This window comes from Macaca fascicularis, chromosome 19 (assembly GCF_037993035.2).
Source record: "Macaca fascicularis isolate 582-1 chromosome 19, T2T-MFA8v1.1".
NCBI classification, from domain to species: Eukaryota; Metazoa; Chordata; class Mammalia; order Primates; family Cercopithecidae; genus Macaca; species Macaca fascicularis.
In genome coordinates, this window is record NC_088393.1 from 49,080,972 (window position 1) to 49,098,254 (window position 17,283).

Below are 17,283 nucleotides of genomic sequence, written 5' to 3' on the forward strand. Positions count from 1 at the left end.
TTCCAGTTATACAACCAGGACCTGGGAAAACACAGAGTGGTACCGTGGCCCCATCAGGCCCCTTCTGAGTTAACCTGGGTTCAGATTCCATCAATCACTTGACCACATAAGCCCCACTGTGTGGCCTACCAGTCAAAGCAGGAAAAATCAAAATGATATGTCATCCATGAAAATGACAGGGAGTTGTCTAAATAGCTAAAAGCCAATAAAAACACTCAATGCTGAGGAGCCTGTATAGAAACTGTTGTAGTCTTTCTGGAAAATAATTCAACAAAATATCACAAAAGCCACAAAAAGGGTCTTCTTCTTCCCCCGGGTTATTCTATCCAGAGAACCAATCCTAAGAAAATAGGCTACAATGCAGGCAAAGCTTTTGTGCATAAAGATGCTTGTTGGCCGGGTGCAACGACCCATGCCTGTAATCCTAGCACTTTGGGAGGCCAAAATGGGTTAACCACTTGAGCCCAGGAACTCAAGACCAGCCTGGGCAACAAAATACAAAACCATTAGCCAGGCATGGTGGTGCACACCTGTAATCCCAGCTACTCAGGAGGCTGAGGTGGAAGGAGCACTGAGCCTGGGAAGGTTGAGGCTGCAGTGAGCTGTGATGGCACCACGGCACTCCAGTCTGGGCAACTGAGTGAGACCCCAATCTCAAAAATAGAAAAAATGTTTGTTAATGGTTATTTATAAGAGCACAAACAATAAAAACACCTGGAAACAACTAGTTATGAAAAATGGCTAAATAAATTATGGTACATCCACATGGGATTACTAGTATGCGGCCAGGTAACATTCTGTTTAGGTTAAAACAATAATATTATATTTGGCCTTCGAGATGGGCAAAGCTTTTATTTTAAAGACTGATGACACTGACTGTTAGCAAGAGTATGGGAAATTTCACATTCTCATGCACTTTTGATAGGAATATAAATTGGTGAAGTCTTTTGGAACAGCTATTTGGCAGTATACACTTAGAAAAAATTCATACCCTTTGACCCAGCACTTTCACTTCTTGGAATGTATCCCTCCGGAACACTCCCACAAATCCATAGGCCAAGTTTATCGTAACACTGGCTATGCTAGCAAAACTGGAAGCCATCCAAATAGCCATCAATATGGGATATGGTAAATAATTCATGCTGAGCCACACAATGGAATCCTTATATCCTCACTTGAATTTTAAGCAGGCATCTCAAATGATCCGTGCCCAGAGAAAACTCTCGTTTCTCGGCCCCAGCAAACTGCTCCTCCCATGTCCTCCTTAGAGTGGAAACCGGCCTCGCCGTTCGCCAGGTGCCCTGGCCAAACCCCACAGTCACCCCAATTCCTCTTTTCCTCTTAGGCACATCCAAGCTGGCTGCATGCCTGACACAGCTGCCACTCAAAGGCAACATCTTCTCTCATCCATGCCCTCCAACAGCTTCCTAAATGGACCATTGTGTTTCTACTCTTGTCTCACTAAGGTGTTCCTCGAGACAGCAGCCAGTGCAATCATTTTTAAATGATTTAAAAATTAGATACCGCTGGTCTTGTATACAATGGAATATTATTCAGCTGTAAAAAGGAATGCAGGTCAGGCACAGTGGCTCACGCATGTAAACCCAGCACTTTGGGAGGCCAAGGTGGGTGGATCACGAGGTCAGGAGGTCGAGACCATCCTGGCCAACATGGTGAAACCCTGTCTCTACTAAAAATACAAAAATTAGCCAGGTGTGGTGGCGTGCGCCCATAGTCGCAGCTACTCAGGAGGCTGAGGCAGGAGAAAATTGCTTGAACTCAGGAGGTGGAGGCTGCAGCAGTGAGACGAGATCATACCACTGTACTCCAGCCTGGGCGAGAGAGCAAGAGTCCGTCTCAAAAAAAAAAAAAAAGGTGCGGGGAATGCAGTACTGGTATATGCCATGATGTGGATGAACTTTGAAAAGTTGGAAATATCATGCCAGGTGAAAGACCATATATTGGATGTAGCCCACACATTGGATGATTCAATTTACGTGAAATATTTGCAATAGGTAAACCCATGGAGACAGAAAGATGGGTGGTTGCCAGGGGTTGGGGTAGCGGGGAGGGAATGGGGAGCGACTGCTTAATGGGTATGAGTTTTCTGGGAGGTTATGAAAATGTTTTGGAGCTGGATGGCAGTAGTGATTGCACAACACTGTGAATGTACTAAATGCCACTGAATTGCACTCATTAAAGTAGTTATTTTTATGTGACATAAATTTCACCTCGATAAAAAGGAGAAAAAAATTGATCAGGCGGCTAATGCCTGTAATCCCAGCACTTTGGAGGGCCAAGGCAGATGGATCATTTGAGGCAAGGAGTTCAAGACTAGCATGGCCAACAAGGCAAAACGCTGTCTCTATTAAACATATAAAAATTAGCCGGGCATGGTGATGTATGCCTGTAATCCCAGCTACTTGAGTGGCTGAGGCACAAGAATTGCTTGAACCCAGGAGGTGGAGGTCGCAGTGAGCCATGATCGTGCCACTACACTCCAGCCTGGGCTACAGAGTGAGACTCTGTCTCAAAATAAAATAAATAAAATAAAATATCATGGCACATTCCTTGCTTAAAACTTTTCTTTTCTTTTTTTTTTTTTTTTTTTTTTTGAGACGGAGTCTCGCTCTGTTGTGCAGGCTGGAGTGCAGTGGCCGGATCTCAGCTCACTGTAAGCTCCGCCTCCCGGGTTTACGCCATTCTCCTGCCTCAGCCTCCCGAGTAGCTGGGACTACAGGCGCCCGCCACCTCGCCCGGCTAGTTTTTTTGTACTTTTTAGTAGAGACAGGGTTTCACCGTGTTCGCCAGGATGGAAAACTTTTCAATGGCTTTGCAGCACAATAAAAATAACAGCCAAGGCCAGGCACGGTGGCTCACACCTGTAACCTCAGCACTTCGGGAGGTCGAGGCAGGTAGCTTGCTTGAGCCGAGGAGTTCAAGACCAGCCTGGCCAACGTGGCAAAACCATGCCTCTACAAAAAATACAAAAATTAGCCAGGCATGGTAGAGCGTGCCTGTAATCCCAGCTACTGGGAAAGCTGAGGTGGGAGGATCGCTTGAGCCTGGGAGGTTGAGGTTGCAGTGAGCCAAGATGGCACCACCGCACTGCACCACTGCACTCCAGCCTGGGTGACAGAGCAAGACCCTGTTTCAAAAACTAAAAAATAATAAAAAATAACAGCCACACTCCTTAGCAGTGACTGTGAGGCCCTGTGATGTGGGCCCTGCTCTCAGATCTCTCTGCCCCTCACTCTTTCCCCTTAACCAACTTTTCCCCTCAAGTCTTTATACACATGGGCTCTCTACTTGGAAAACACTCTTCCCCCAGATCCATCCTTTCACTCAGCAATTATTTACTGTGCACCAGCTGGGTGTCAGATAGTTCTAGGCGCTGGGGATGCAGAAGTGAGGAAAATAGTCAAACTTCTGCCCTCGTGAAACCCTCCCTGGTGGGTCTTCTCAGGACTGTATTCCCCACCCCTTTTAGGTCTGTTCTCAAACGCTACCCAACCACCTTGTCTAAAACAGCATCCACGCACCAGACACTTTTATCTCCTTACCTCGCTTCACCTAACACGATATTAATATATCCCCTGTCAGTTTCCCCCACTAGAACATCAGCAGTGCGGGTGGGGGGCGGGAAGAGGGGGGACAAGGAGCACATCTGCTCATTACACTGCTGCCCCCTAGTGGCCGAAATGGAGTGGGCGCAGAAGAGTCTCTCAATAGTTATTCAGTAAGTGATTTTGTTTTTCAGTAGCTGGTTTGTTTTTGTTTTTGTTTTTGTTTGAGACGAAGTTTCGCTCTTGTTGCCCAGGCTGGAGTGCAATGGCGCGATCTTGGCTCACCGCAACCTCTGCCTCCCAGGTTCAAGCAACTCTCCTGCCTCAGCTTCCCGAGTAGCTGGGATTACAGGCATGCGCCACCACATCCAGCTTATTTTTTTTTTTGTATTTTCAGTAGAGACGGGGTTTCTCCATGTTGGTCAGGCTAGTCTTGAACTCCCAACCTCAGGTGATCCGCCTTCCTCGGCCTCCCAAAGTGCTGGGATTATAGGCGTGAATCACTGCGCCTGGCCTAAAGGTAGCTGCTTTTAAAGACGAGGCAGATCTGTGTGTACTAACATGGGAAGATGGCCAAGTCATAAGTAAAAAAAAGCAAACTACACAGCAGTAAGTATAGCAGGATATCATTTTTACAAAAATAAAAATTTAAGAAATTTAGGCCAGGCATGGTGGCTCACGCATGCAATCCCAACACTTTGGGAGGCCAAGGTGAGCAGATCACCTGAGGTCAGGAGTCGAGACCAGCCTGGCCAACATGGTGAAATCCCTGTCTCTACTAAACAATACAAAAAATTGGCCGGGCATGATGGTGGGCGCCTGTAATCCCAGCTACTCAAGAGGCTGAGGCAGAAGAATTGCTTGAACCTGGGACGTGGAGTTTGCAGTGAGCCAAGATCGTGCCACTGCACTCCAGCCTGGGCAACAGAACAAGACTCTGTTTCAAAAAAATTAAGAAATTTAAAAATGTACCTGTATTAATAAATTTGTAGAAAATGAATTGGATGAATATGGTCTCTGAGGTGTGAGACCATCATGTATATCCAGTGTTTCTGCTATTCGTACCATTTGATGTTTTATCGTTTGGTATTACATATATAAACAGAAAATAAAAGGAGTTCCTTCTCAAATAATTGCTTATGAAAATTTGATGGTATGCAAAAATGCTTTTTTAATGCATAAATACTTGCTATTGTTGTGCAAAATGGGATTATACTTAGTACAAATATGTTTTATAACCGGAAACACAGTATAATGTAAAATTTTTTTAGTGAGATGGACTTTATTTAGTTAGTTATTTTTATTTTTGAGACAGAGTCTCGCTCTTGTTGCCCAGGTTGGAATGCAGCACAAGCTTGGCTCACTGTAACCTCCACCTCCCAGGTTCAAGCGATTCTCCTGCCTCAGCCTCCTGAGTAGCTGGGATTACAGGTGCACACCACTATGCCTGGCTAATTTTTTTGTACTTGTAGTAGAGATGGGGTTTCACCATGTTGGCCAGGCTGATCTTGGGTGATCTGCCCGCCGTGGCCTCCTAAAGGGCTGGGATTACAGGCGTGAGCCACCGTGCCCAGCCTATTTTTTTAAAACAGGGTCTCACTCTGTCGCCCAGGCTGGAGTGCAGTGGTGCAATCATGGCTCACTGCAGCCTCAACCTCCCAGGCTCAAGTAACCCTCCCACCTCAGCCTCCTGAGTAGCTGGGACTACAGGCACATGCCACCACACTTGGCTAATTTTTTTCAATTTTTGTAGAGACAGGGTTTCACCATGTTGCCAAGGTTGGTCTTGAACTCCTGGGCTCAAGCTCCTCCCACTTCGGCCTCCTAAAGTGCTGGGATTACAGGCATGAGCCACTGCATCTGACCTGTTTATAATTTTTTGATGCATATATACCCACTATTTTTTGTGCAAAATGGGATTATAATTAGTATAAATAGTGTTTTATAACCTGAAACACAACATATGTAAAATTTCCAAATAACAAATAAGCATAAAAACAAGTATTCTGCAGTATCTTCCTTCTCTGTACCAACCTATGTTTTTTGTTTGTTTGTTTGTTTGTTTGGTTTTGTTTCAGAAATGAGGTCTCGCTCTGTTACCCAGGTTGGAATGCAGTGGCACAATCATAGCTCACTGCAGCCTTGAACTCCTGGGCTCAAGCAATCCTCTCATCTCAAGCCTCCTCCCAAGTAGCTGGGAATACAGGTGTTTGCCACTATGCCTGGCTAATTTTTTGTAGAGACAGGGTTTCACCATGTTGCCAGGCTGGTCTCAAACTCCTGGCCTCAAGTGACCCTCCCGCCTCAGCTTCCCAAAGCACTAGAACTACAGGTGTGAGCCACCATGCCTGGACGTGTGTTTTTCACAATGAGTAACCATTTTAGAATTGGAAGACAAATACTACATGTCATTTGAAAATGCAATCTAGAAGACGATGCAACCCCCGAGGAGACAGGGTTGGATAAGGAACGTAAGCAGGAAAGTTGAAATCCACCACTATGTGCTCAGCTGAAGAAAAACTGCTGAGTGTGTGTGTGTGTGTGTGTGCGTGTGTGTGTGTGTGTGTGTGTGCATCTTCTCTTTTTAATTCCTTTTTTTTTGAGACTGAGTCTCACTCTCTCGCCCAGGTTGGAGTGCAGTGGTGTGATCTTGGCTCTTTGCAACCTCTGCCTCCCAGATTCAAGCGATTCTCCTGCCTCAGCCTCCTGAGTAGCTGGAATTACAGGCATGCGCCACCACGCCCAGCTAATTTTTGTATTTTTAGTAGAGATGGGGTGTCACCATGTTGGCCAGGCTGGCCTCGAACTCCTGACCTCAAGTGATCCACATGCCTCAGTCTCTCAAAGTACTGGGATTACAGGTGTGAGCCACCACGCCTGGCGTGTGTGTACATCTTCTATCAGATGAAGAGAACTGGGGACAGCATTTCTAAAGACTCCTTGACAGAATCAGTCAATTGCCCATTCAACACTAACTTACTGGAAACCTGCCATGTGCCAGGCCCTGAGCTGAGGACACAGCAAAGTAGACAAGGCTCCCATCCCCAGGGTGTGGAGGCCACAGGTGAGGTGGGTGGGTATCGTCTTGGTCATGACAGCATCTATGACCTGTGTTGATCTCATCTGTCCCCTGTGATACCCCTCCAAGTTAGGGGTCACCACTCCCCATTTGAGGGGACACTGAGGCTCAGAGGGGGCAGCCACCTGCCTGCAGGTCACAAAGCCAGTAAGGAGTAAGTCCAGATTTGAACCCAGGGTTAGCCAACTCCAAAGCCCATGCTTCTAACCACACTCACATACAGACCGCCTCAAGAAAGATATCTAGCCGTAGTGACCACAAGTGAGCCAGGCATGTGCCAGGCTCCGTGCAAATGTGCTCTCATTTAAACTCATCAAAACTCACTGTCTGGGTACAGTGGCTCATGCCTGTAATCCTAGCACTTTGGGAGGCCAAGGCGGACAGATCACTTGAGGTCAGGAGTTCAAGACCAGTCTGGCCAACATGGTGAAACCCCATCTGTACTAAAAATACAAAAATAGCCGAGCATTGTGGTGCGTGCCTATAATCCCAGCTACTTAGGAGGCTGAGGCAGGAAAATCGCTTGAACCCCGGAGGCAGAGGTTGCAGTGAGCCGAGATCACGCCACTGCACTCCAGTCTGGGTGACAGAGTGAGACGCTGCCTCAAAAAAAACAAAAACAAAAAAACCCTCAGTGAGGGAGGTAACATTAGCCCCTTTCCAAGAGGAGTGACTGAGGTTCAGAGATAAGTGGCTTTCCAGGGATCATGTGGGAGCACTGGGGACCTGAAGCTGGCTCCTTCTGGCTCCTAACCAGTGCATTGCTACAGTGGACACCATGGTGGCTACCCAGACTCTGTTTCAGGAGTGGGGCACTCATTGCCTCAGCTACTCAGGGTGTAGGTGGCTGACGGCTCTCAGCTCTGTCAGTAGAAGAGTGTCCCTTCACCCAAAGTCCTGACTCCCCAAAAGCAGCCCATGTCCAGTGACGTATCAGTGGGTGCTTAAAGGCCTGGCACCCTTACCACAGGGGGAGGTCCTTGACGGCCAGTCCAGCTCCAGAGCTGCCTGTGGGGCGGCTAAGGCCCAGTTGTGACTGCAGCACAGCTCAATTCCTCTGCCCAAGCCTGCTTCCTTCCCTCCCGCATGGGGCAGGTTTCCAGGGGCTCGCCATCACACCTCCTGCCTGTACGTCTCCATCTCAGAGTCAGCTTCCTGGGACCCCGACCTAAGATCTTCTCTGTCCTTGAAGGCTAAGCTTTACCCTGATGGCCTCAGGGGCTTCCGTGAAAGCATACAAGTGACAGATCAGACTCGCACTGTAGAAAGGTTCTGCTGGAGGACAAGCTGGAGAGTGGAGAGACTGGAAGCCAATGGGCCAGTAAGGAGGCTGATGAGAGGGGTGGGACCTGAATTCACACCATGGCAGTGATGGTAGGGAGAAGGCCAATGCCAGCCATGGCCACTGGGTGGAATAAATGGGTCATAATTCAAGACTGGCCAAGGAGCCCTGTGCCTGGCCCCGGGGATGACTGGCGGGATGCTGGTGCCCCAGGCTGTCTTCCATCTGGAAGTCACTCACCAGCTCTGGGCCACCCTGATGGGGTGCCCACCTTGGCTCTCCCAGTCTCTAGCCATGTGGCCTGGACATGAAACCCTGGTGTCTCATCGTACATTTGAGAAAACGGGGCTACCAGTCCCTTCCTCATTGGGTGGCCATGAGGAGTCAAGGATGGAGACAGTCAGAAAGCTCGGACAAGGCCCTGGCACAGCATGCCACTCCATCAATGTACTCCAGGCTTCCCAAGTTCCTGGCTGGAGGGCTGGAAAGGGCACGGGCCTTAAGTCAGACACACCTGGCTGCAGCCCTGTGTGTTAGGGACTCCAGGTCTCACACTGGGCAGTGATCCTCAGGCCATGAAGGACTGTTATGAGAATTATGTTAAGTAACACTTGAAGAGTTCCTCGCACATGGTGTGAAATCAACAAATGACAGCTGCTGCTGTTGTGATGACGGTGGTGACTATTCCTGTGCAGCTCGGCACAGCAGGGCAAGGCCAAGCCCCGCCTATCCTTCATGCTCCAGCTCCTCCTCCAGTGTTCTCCCCATAAATGTCACTGCCATCACCCAGATGCCCAAGCCAGACACAGGAGGAACACTCTCCCTTCTGTCCTCTCCTGCATCTCCCACCCTAGGCAGTTACCAAGCCCTGGTGCTCTTTAGCCCTTCCCCTAGTCTCTAGCTCTGACTTCCTCCCGCCTGAGGCCCACCAGCTCATTCCTCATCTCCTCACTGGTCTTCCTGTTACCACTGCTTCCCCCAACCCCAGGGCCAATTCACTTGAGCCAGATCAAAACCCTTCAAGGGTGGCCGGGCACGGTGGCTCACACCTGTAATCCCAGCACTCTGGGAGGCTGAGGCAGGTGGATCACCTGAATTCAGGAGTTTGAGACCAGCCTGGCCAACATGGTGAAACCCATCTCTACTAAAAATACAAAAATTAGCCAGGTGTGGTGGCATGCGCCTGTAGTTCCAGCTACTCAGGAGGCTGAGGCAGGAGAATCATTTGAACGCAGGAGGCAGAGGTTGCAGTGAGCCAAGATTACCCCACGGCACCCCAGCCTGCCTGGGCAGCAGAGCAAGAGTCCGTCTCAGAAAAACAAACAAAACAAACAAACAAACAACAACAACAACAAAACCCAAAAACTCTTCAAGGGCATCCCATGGGCTTTCTGCTGAGGCCCACACCCTTTAGCCCACTCAATAAGAGCACATCGGGCTTGTTCACCATGGTATCCCCGGGGTATAGCACAGGGCTCGGTATACAGTAGACACCCAACAAATACTGGCTGAATGGAAAATGGATGAACACACAAATCTATGTATGTGCTGGCTATGCCAGTATGAATAATAACAATAATAAAAATAGTATAATCCCAGCACTTTGGAAGGCTGAGGTGGGAGGATTGCTTAAGCCCAGGAGTTCAAGACCAGCCTAGGCAACAGGGCCAGACCCCATCTCTACAAAAACCACAAAAATTAGCTGGGCATGGTGGCATATGCCTATAGTCCCAGCAACTCGGGAGGCTGAGGTGGGAGGATCACTTGAGCCCAGCAGGTTGAGGCCTCAGTGAGCTGTGATTGTACTACTGTGCTCCAGCCTGGGTGACAGAGAGAGATCCAGTCTCAAAGGAAAAAAAAAAAAGGACACATGCATACAGCACCCACTATGCACCAAGCCCTGTTCTAAGTTCTTCATTGCATGTTGTTCTTCAGAACAACCCTATGTGCTAAAGGACTGTAATTCCCCAATTTTACAGTAGAACAAACTACAACCTAAAGAAATGTTAAGCACTTGCCCAAAGCCACACAACCAGTGCACAGCAGAGCTAAGATTCAAACAGCCAACCAGAAACACTCCTGGCTGCCACACTTTGCTGGCCCCAGGCCCCAAATCCTCTCACCCCACACTACTGAGTAGGCCCTGAGACACAAAGGTCAGACAGCTGTAAATAAGGACTGTTCCAGACTTCTGTGTTGGTGAAAAAAGGGCATCCAGTTCAGAGTGACTTCAGGTGCAGGGCTACTCCCTTGGAGCCTGCTTATTTCTGGGATACCAGATGAAAGAATATTTCTGAGCCTACGTGACTAAAGATCAGGCTGTGGAAACAGGTCACGAGAAAGCCTACACCCTCAGGTGGGCATAGAGCTGTTAGCTCTGGGGCTACTCATCTCCTGTCTCACCAGGGGCCTCTTTGGGCTTCAGGCTTTAAAATTCACCCTGAGCTGGGTACAGTGGCTCACACTTGTAATCCTAGCACTTTGGAGGTGAGGTGGGCAGATCACTTGGGGCCAGGAGTTCAAGACCAACCTGGCCAACATGACGAAATCCTGTTGCTCCAAAAAATACAAAAAGCAGCCAGGCATGGTGGCGCACCTGTAATCCCAGCTACTCAGAAGAGGCCAAGGCAGGAGAATCGCTTGAACCTGGGAGGTGGAGGTTGCAGAGAGGCAGAGGTTGCTATGAGCAGAGATCGTGCCACTGCACTCCAGCCTGGGCAACAGAGGAGACTCTGTCTCCAAAATAAATAAATAAATAAAATAATAATAACAATAAAATTCACCCTGACCTTAAAACTCACCCTGGGGCAGAAGTTTTCAAGCCAGCTGGCAGCTTTATGGGGCAGCGCCTCGGGGCCTGCCTGTGGGGTGGGGCGGGAGGCCCCCCTATCTCTGCCTCCACCAGAGCAGCTCTGCTCTTGCCCAGGGTTCTGAGGGAGCTTGCAATTGGAAAAAAAGTTCTGCTATCAAAATAACTTTTGAAAGTCAGTGCCCTAAGGGATAAACGTCCTTGTCAAGCAAAGTGGCCCTCTCGTGTCTTTCCTGGTGATGTTCAGGGGGTTGGATGCTGTAAATTCTGGCATGAGAGAGAGGAGGGTGAGAATCTCTGATGAGCTCAGTAAAGTCTAACGTCAAGGTCGCCCTGGCCATCTCTGGCCACAGTCTCTTGCTCTGCACACCAGCTCTGGGCGTGTCCTAACCAGGGGCCTACTTATCTCCCAGGGCACAGTCCTGCCTCTGGGCAGTTGCGCCCATAGTTTCTCCCACCTGGAATAAAAAGAGGAACTACATTTCAGTCCCCTAGTATCTGCCAAGCAATGTATGAGGTACTTGTCCCCATGTCCCGTAACCCTCACTATAGACCTGCAAGGTATTATTATCCCCATCTTAGGGAGGGGAAAACTGAGGTTCAGAGAAGAGAAATGACACTTAAGGATTCAAATCCAGGATTGTCTGATGCCCAAAGATCCTTTCCACTGCACCCTTGCCTGCCACCTCCCATGGCCCTGCCTTCCATCCCTCCTCAGCTGCAACCAAATCCTGTCCATGCTCAGGCCTTGCTGGTTTCTCCAGTGCACCCCACTCCCTCGTATCACCCCACCTTTGTAGATGCTATTTCCTCTGCTCCAAATACGCTCCCCTTCCACACCCCCTTCACCTTGCTGACTCCTTCATGCCCTTTGGGAATCACTTTGGGTATCATCTCTTCTGGGAGGCCCCCCAGGATGCCTGACTGGGTCAGGAACCTTCTCTGGGCCCCTCCTCTGAGCTCCCCCATCAAAGCCCAGATGGCTCTGTGCTGTGGTCATTTGCTGTCTTGCACCCCAAAGAGACTCTAAGCTCCTGGGGGCGGGGTCCAGATCCACTGTACTAATAGTGGGATCCCATGTCCAGCAAGGAGCAAGGAACATAGTAGGTGCTCAATAAACACCCACTGAACAGGTGAATGTGTGAGTTCTACACGCAACCCTCCAGGTCCATAACGTGCCAGGCCCTCCCTGGCAGGTGCTGGGCATAGCACACAGGTGAGGTGCACTTCCTGCTCTCAGCCCTGCCTCCTGCAGGAAGCCTTTGACCACCTCAGACCTTTTCCTGTTCGCCACTCCATGTCTCTTTCATTCACTTAACAAATCTTTGCATACCGACTAATCCAAGGTGGCACGACAGGGGCATTTGGCAAAGCAGGACACAGGTGGTGATGTATGTACCACCTCTCGATGCATATACCGCCTCTCCTCCTCTGTCCCATCCCATGGCACCCGCCAGGCACAGGCATACAGCACAACATCAGTGAGGTGGTCTGAGGAGCCCTTCATGGCTCCTTCCACTTCTGCCACCGGCCAAATTCTAAGGTTTGACTTCTAAGGTTCTAAGGTTTGACTGCTTCTAAGGTTCGACTGGCTGCCCAGCTGCCTGCCCTCCCTCACTCGCCGGGTCCATGCCTCTTCCCCAGCCCCAGCCCAGCCGTACCCGGTTGATGAGCTCGCCAACCATGCCTGTCCAGGAGCCGTTGGGCTCGGGTGCCCCGTACAGCCCATCCTCCACCAACCGCAGGCGGTAGCGGAAGCGCAGCAGCTCGGCCAGCTCCCGCAGCATGTCCACGCAGAAGCCCTCGAAGCGTTCATTCCCTGACAAGGCCTGGAAGTTGGGCCGCCGCATGACGTACGGGTTCTCCTGGGTGGGCAGAAGAGAGCAGGGGTCAGAGACTGGGTGTCTAGGAGCTGGGTTGGGGATCCTAGAGCCCGGACCAGGCAGGTAGAGCAGGAATCTGCTTGCTGAGCAGGGATGATTTATTCATAGTACACATTTCTCACTTACAAATGCTCAGAGTGGGGAATAGACCTGAAAGCCAGGGAAAAACACATGGGCACTGCCAGTCCCTAGCAGATTGCAGGGAGCCATTTTAATCTCCAGCAGCCAACCTGACACTCATTGGTCCCAAGCTCAAATGCGTACGAGGGAGGAGGTAACTTTAGAGTGAGTCAGACTAGGTAGAGCTTGTGCCAAAGTGGATCAGGGGCTTTCAGATTTCGTATTACAACTCGCAGTAAAAGATACATTTTACCCTGCAACCCAAGTCACCCACACATGAACACACATAACTAGACTTAATTCCACAGAACAGTCCTTGCCCTAGTAACTATGGGCAATACACTGATATTTTCTGTTCTGCTATACTTCACCTTTCCACATGTCCGGTAATGACTCACCAAACCAACTTCATGAGCCACCAATGGGTCCAAGAGAGTATCCTTCACCAGGGTTTAGCTCCAGCCCAGTGCCCCATGAGGGAGGGAGGCTGAAGATGACAGATGGTGCAATTTTTTTTTTTTTTATTTTTTGAGACAGAATCTCACTCTGTCACCCAGGCAGGAGTGCAGTGGTGCAATCTCAGTTCACTGCAACCTCCACCTCCTGGGTTTAAGTGACTCTCCTGCCTCACCCTCCCAAGTAGCTTGGATTACAGGTACCTGCCACCACGCCCGGCTAATTTTTTTTTTTTCATATTTTTAGTAGAGACGGGGTTTCACCATGTTGGTCAGGCTGGTCTTGAACTCCTGACCTCAAGTGATCTGCTCGCCTCAGCCTCCCAAAGTGCTGGGATTACAGGCGTGAGCCACCACACCTGACCCAGATGGTGCAATTTCAAGAGAATTTGGAAACCTAAGATTGTTTTGTAAAATCTCCTGATTATAAATGTTAGTAACTCTCAAGCCTGAAATCCCAGTGCTTTGGGAGGCTGAGGTAGGAGGATTGCTTCAGCCCAAGTTTGAGGCTGCCGTGAGCTATGACTGTACCACTGTACTCTATCTAGCCTGGGCAACTGAGCAAGATTCTGTCTCTAAAATAAAATAAAATAATATAATATAATATAAAATAAAATAAATGTTAGCAACTGATATGGTTAGGCTTTGTGTCCCCACCCAAATCTCACCTTGAATTGTAATCCCCATAATCCCTACGTGTCAAGGAAGAGACCAGGTGGAGGTAACTGAACCATGAGGGCGGTTTCCCCCATGCTCTTCTCATGATAGTGAGTTCTCACGAGATCTGATAGTTTTATAAGGGGCTCTTCCCCCTTCACTCAGCACATCTCTCTCCTGCTGCCTTGTGAAGAAGGTGCCTTGCTTCCCCTTCGCCTTCCACCATGATTGTAAATTTCGCGAGGCCTTCCCAGCCATGCTGAACCTGTGAGTCAACTAAACCTCTTCCCTTTATAAACTACCTAGTCTCGGGCAGATCTTTACAGCAGTATGAAAACGAACTAATACAGCAACCAATTCAAATTCTAATACCGATTATTATTAAATGTTCTGCAGGCCAAAACAAACAGTTTCTAGTTTGCACTCTCTGACCTACAGTCAGTTTGCCACGTTGATGCTTATTTCTGAGGGGTTTGAGCAAACTTTACTGACCCCATTGTGCCAAAGAAACACAAAAGCGGGCCAGGCGCGGTGGCTCAAGCCTGTAATCCCAGCACTTTGGGAGGCTGAGATGGGCGGATCACAAGGTCAGGAGGTCGAGACCATCCTGGCTAACCCGGTGAAACCCTGTCTCTACTAAAAAATACAAAAAAAAAAAGAAACACAAAAGCAGAAAGGATGGTCTAAGTGCTAGGAAGACAAGGCATGTAAAGATGGTAACAAGTGGGAAACTTATCTGGACACAGTTATTGTCTAAATGGCTGGTTGTACAATGTCACTTTGGACTAATGAACAAAAGGACTTAGGACTTAGGGAAGACCCAGGAAAGAGCTTTGGTTAAAATATCCACAATGAGCCAGGTGTAGTGCCTCAAGCCTGTAATTCTAACACTTTGGGAGGCCAAGGCAGGTGGATGGCTTGAGCCCAGGAGTTCAAGACCAGCCTAGGCAACGTGGCAAAACCCCGTCTCTATAAAAAATACAAAAATTAGCTGGGCGTGCCGGTGTGCACCTGTAGTCTCAGCTACTCGGGAGGCTAAGGTAGAGTCCCAGAGGCTCAGGTTGCAGTGAGCCAAGATTGTGCCACTGCCGGCCAGCCTGGGTGATGGAGTGAGACTCTCTCAAACAAATAAATAAAATAAAATATCCACAATGGTTATTGTATATTGAGAACCTGTGCTGTGCATTCTCTCAATTACATCATTTTAATTCCTCATGGCGACCTTACATTGAAATGGGCATGAGTAGATTCCTTTTACACATGTGGACACGGAGGCTCAAAGTGGTCAAGTGACCTCTGTCACCTCTCATTCATTCAACACACAATTACTGAGCTCCATGGTAGATGTGGCCACAATATTGTGCTGCTTCTTCATCAGCAGATGGGGTCCATTTATCCCTGAGTCCAGACTCCTTGGTCTGAGCTGGCCTTATGACTTGTTTTGGCCAATTGGATGTGGCAGAAGTGATGCTGTGTGAATTCCAGAGCCTCAGCCTTCAGAGCAGCCCCCATTTAAGGAAGCCCAGGCTGGCCTGCTGGAGGGTGAGTGAACCAAGGCGTGCCAGCCAACAGCCAGCATCCACAGCCATTCTTCACTTACCAGTCCAGTCTGGACAGCAGCTGAATGCTGCCACAGTGTGCCCAAGCGAGAACAGCCAAAGAACCACTGAGTTGACCCATGGAATCATGCAAAATAATCAACTGCTATTCTTTCAGTTTCTGGGTTCTGGGTGGTTTGTCACACAGTGATGGAATCTCCTACTATGTGGCCAGGTCATAGGCTCTGGACTCCAGGACCCCACAGAGCCCTACAGCTACACGATGATGGGATGGAGGGCAGTCAGTGATTCTCTATCAAGCTGCCTTTCCAGAACCAAAACTGTGGAACTGGGAACAAGAATGTGAGATAATACTAATAATAGCGGCAGCAGCCAGCATTTCTTGTGGGCTTGCTGTGTGACAGCAATTCTGTCAGCGTGGGAGGGCAGTATTATTACCTCTCTTTTAGAGATGAGGATGCTGAGGTCCACAGAAGTGAAGTAGTAAGTGTCTGAGAAGGACAAGTTGGTCTGATTCCAAAGCTCCCCTCTTAAACCCTGTGCTAGACTGAGCTCAAGTGGACAGAATCAGACAGTGGATATGGGAGAAGCCAGACAGAGGTGAGGGACCCAGGCTGGGTATCAAAGCTGGAGAATCAGAAATCGAGAATCCTAGAGACAAGGGCCTGGCTCCCATACAGTCCCCTTGACATACAGAAGATAGAACCAAGGCTCAGAGAGGTAAAGAATCTAGCCCAAGGCCACCCAGCTGAAGCAGGGCAGTGGGAAGGGAGACGGGGCAGAGCTGGGCTTCACAACCCAGTCACTGTGCACTCTGAACCCTGTTCCTTCACTATGCCAAGCTGATCTCTAATTTCAAGACTGAGGAACTTGGGTTCAGGGTCTCAGGACTGGGGTCTGAGCTTAGAAAGACAAAAAGAGTCTAGGGTCTGTGAATAGAACTCAAAATTAGATAACCATAATCTAGGACTCAACTTAGAGCCACAGACTATTAGAACAGAAGGGTCCTCAAGGAGCCTCAAATCCAGGGTCTTCAGACTTCAAAAAGAATTGTATGCAGAAGCCCAACACTGCAGCCAGACAATGAGATATTGCTAAGTCCAGTTCTAAGAATTTACCCTACAAATGGCTGTGCATCAAAAACGCAGGTCCAAGAAAGTCAGCGCAGCATTGCTTGTAGTGAGAACAAAGACTGAAACAACCTAATTTGGGCCAAGTTAAAAAGATTATCGATGTCATAAAAGAATCCCAGGCAACCACTAAAATAGCAAGGTCTACAAGATATATTAGGAGGAAAAAAACAAGCTACGGAACAACGTGTACAATATGCTACTCTTTGTTAAAGAAAGAGCAAGGATGTGCTTGTATACGCGTAGACATTTCTGGAAGGATGGTGGCCTCTGAAAAAAGAAAATGAAAGACCCAGGGAAGGAAGGAAAATGATTTTTCACTCCTCACCTGCTGTGTACTCTTTGAATTCTATTTTACATAGGTTTGTATTAACTTCTGTCCCTTCCCCAATTTTATTTATTTATTTATTTATTTATTTTATTTATTTATTTATTTATTTATTTTTGAGACGGAGTCTCGCTCTGTCGCCCAGGCTGGAGTGCAGTGGCGCGATATCGGCTCACTGCAAGCTCCACCTCCCGGGTTTACGCCATTCTCCCGCCTCAGCCTCCGAGTAGCTGGGACTACAGGCGCCCGCCACCACGCCCGGCTAGTTTTTTGTATTTTTAGTAGAGACGGGGTTTCATCATGTTAGCCAGGATGGTCTCGATCTCCTGACCTCGTGATCCACCCGCCTCGGCCTCCCAAAGTGCTGGGATTACAGGCTTGAGCCACCGCGCCCGGTCTATTTATTTATTTTTGA

General features: G+C 48.8%; 1 protein-coding gene across 13 annotated transcripts in view; it reads right to left on the reverse strand.

Annotated features, from left to right (window-relative positions):
- GRIK5 (glutamate ionotropic receptor kainate type subunit 5) overlaps positions 1 to 17,283 on the reverse strand; it is an 83,412-nt gene that overhangs the window by 36,348 nt on the left and 29,781 nt on the right. For all 13 annotated transcript variants that reach the window (XM_065535552.2, XM_045379493.3, XM_045379490.3 and 10 more), the window contains one exon: positions 12,398 to 12,601. In XM_065535552.2, the coding sequence (XP_065391624.1) occupies positions 12,398 to 12,601 (204 nt within the window). The remainder of the gene's footprint in view (positions 1 to 12,397; positions 12,602 to 17,283) is intronic.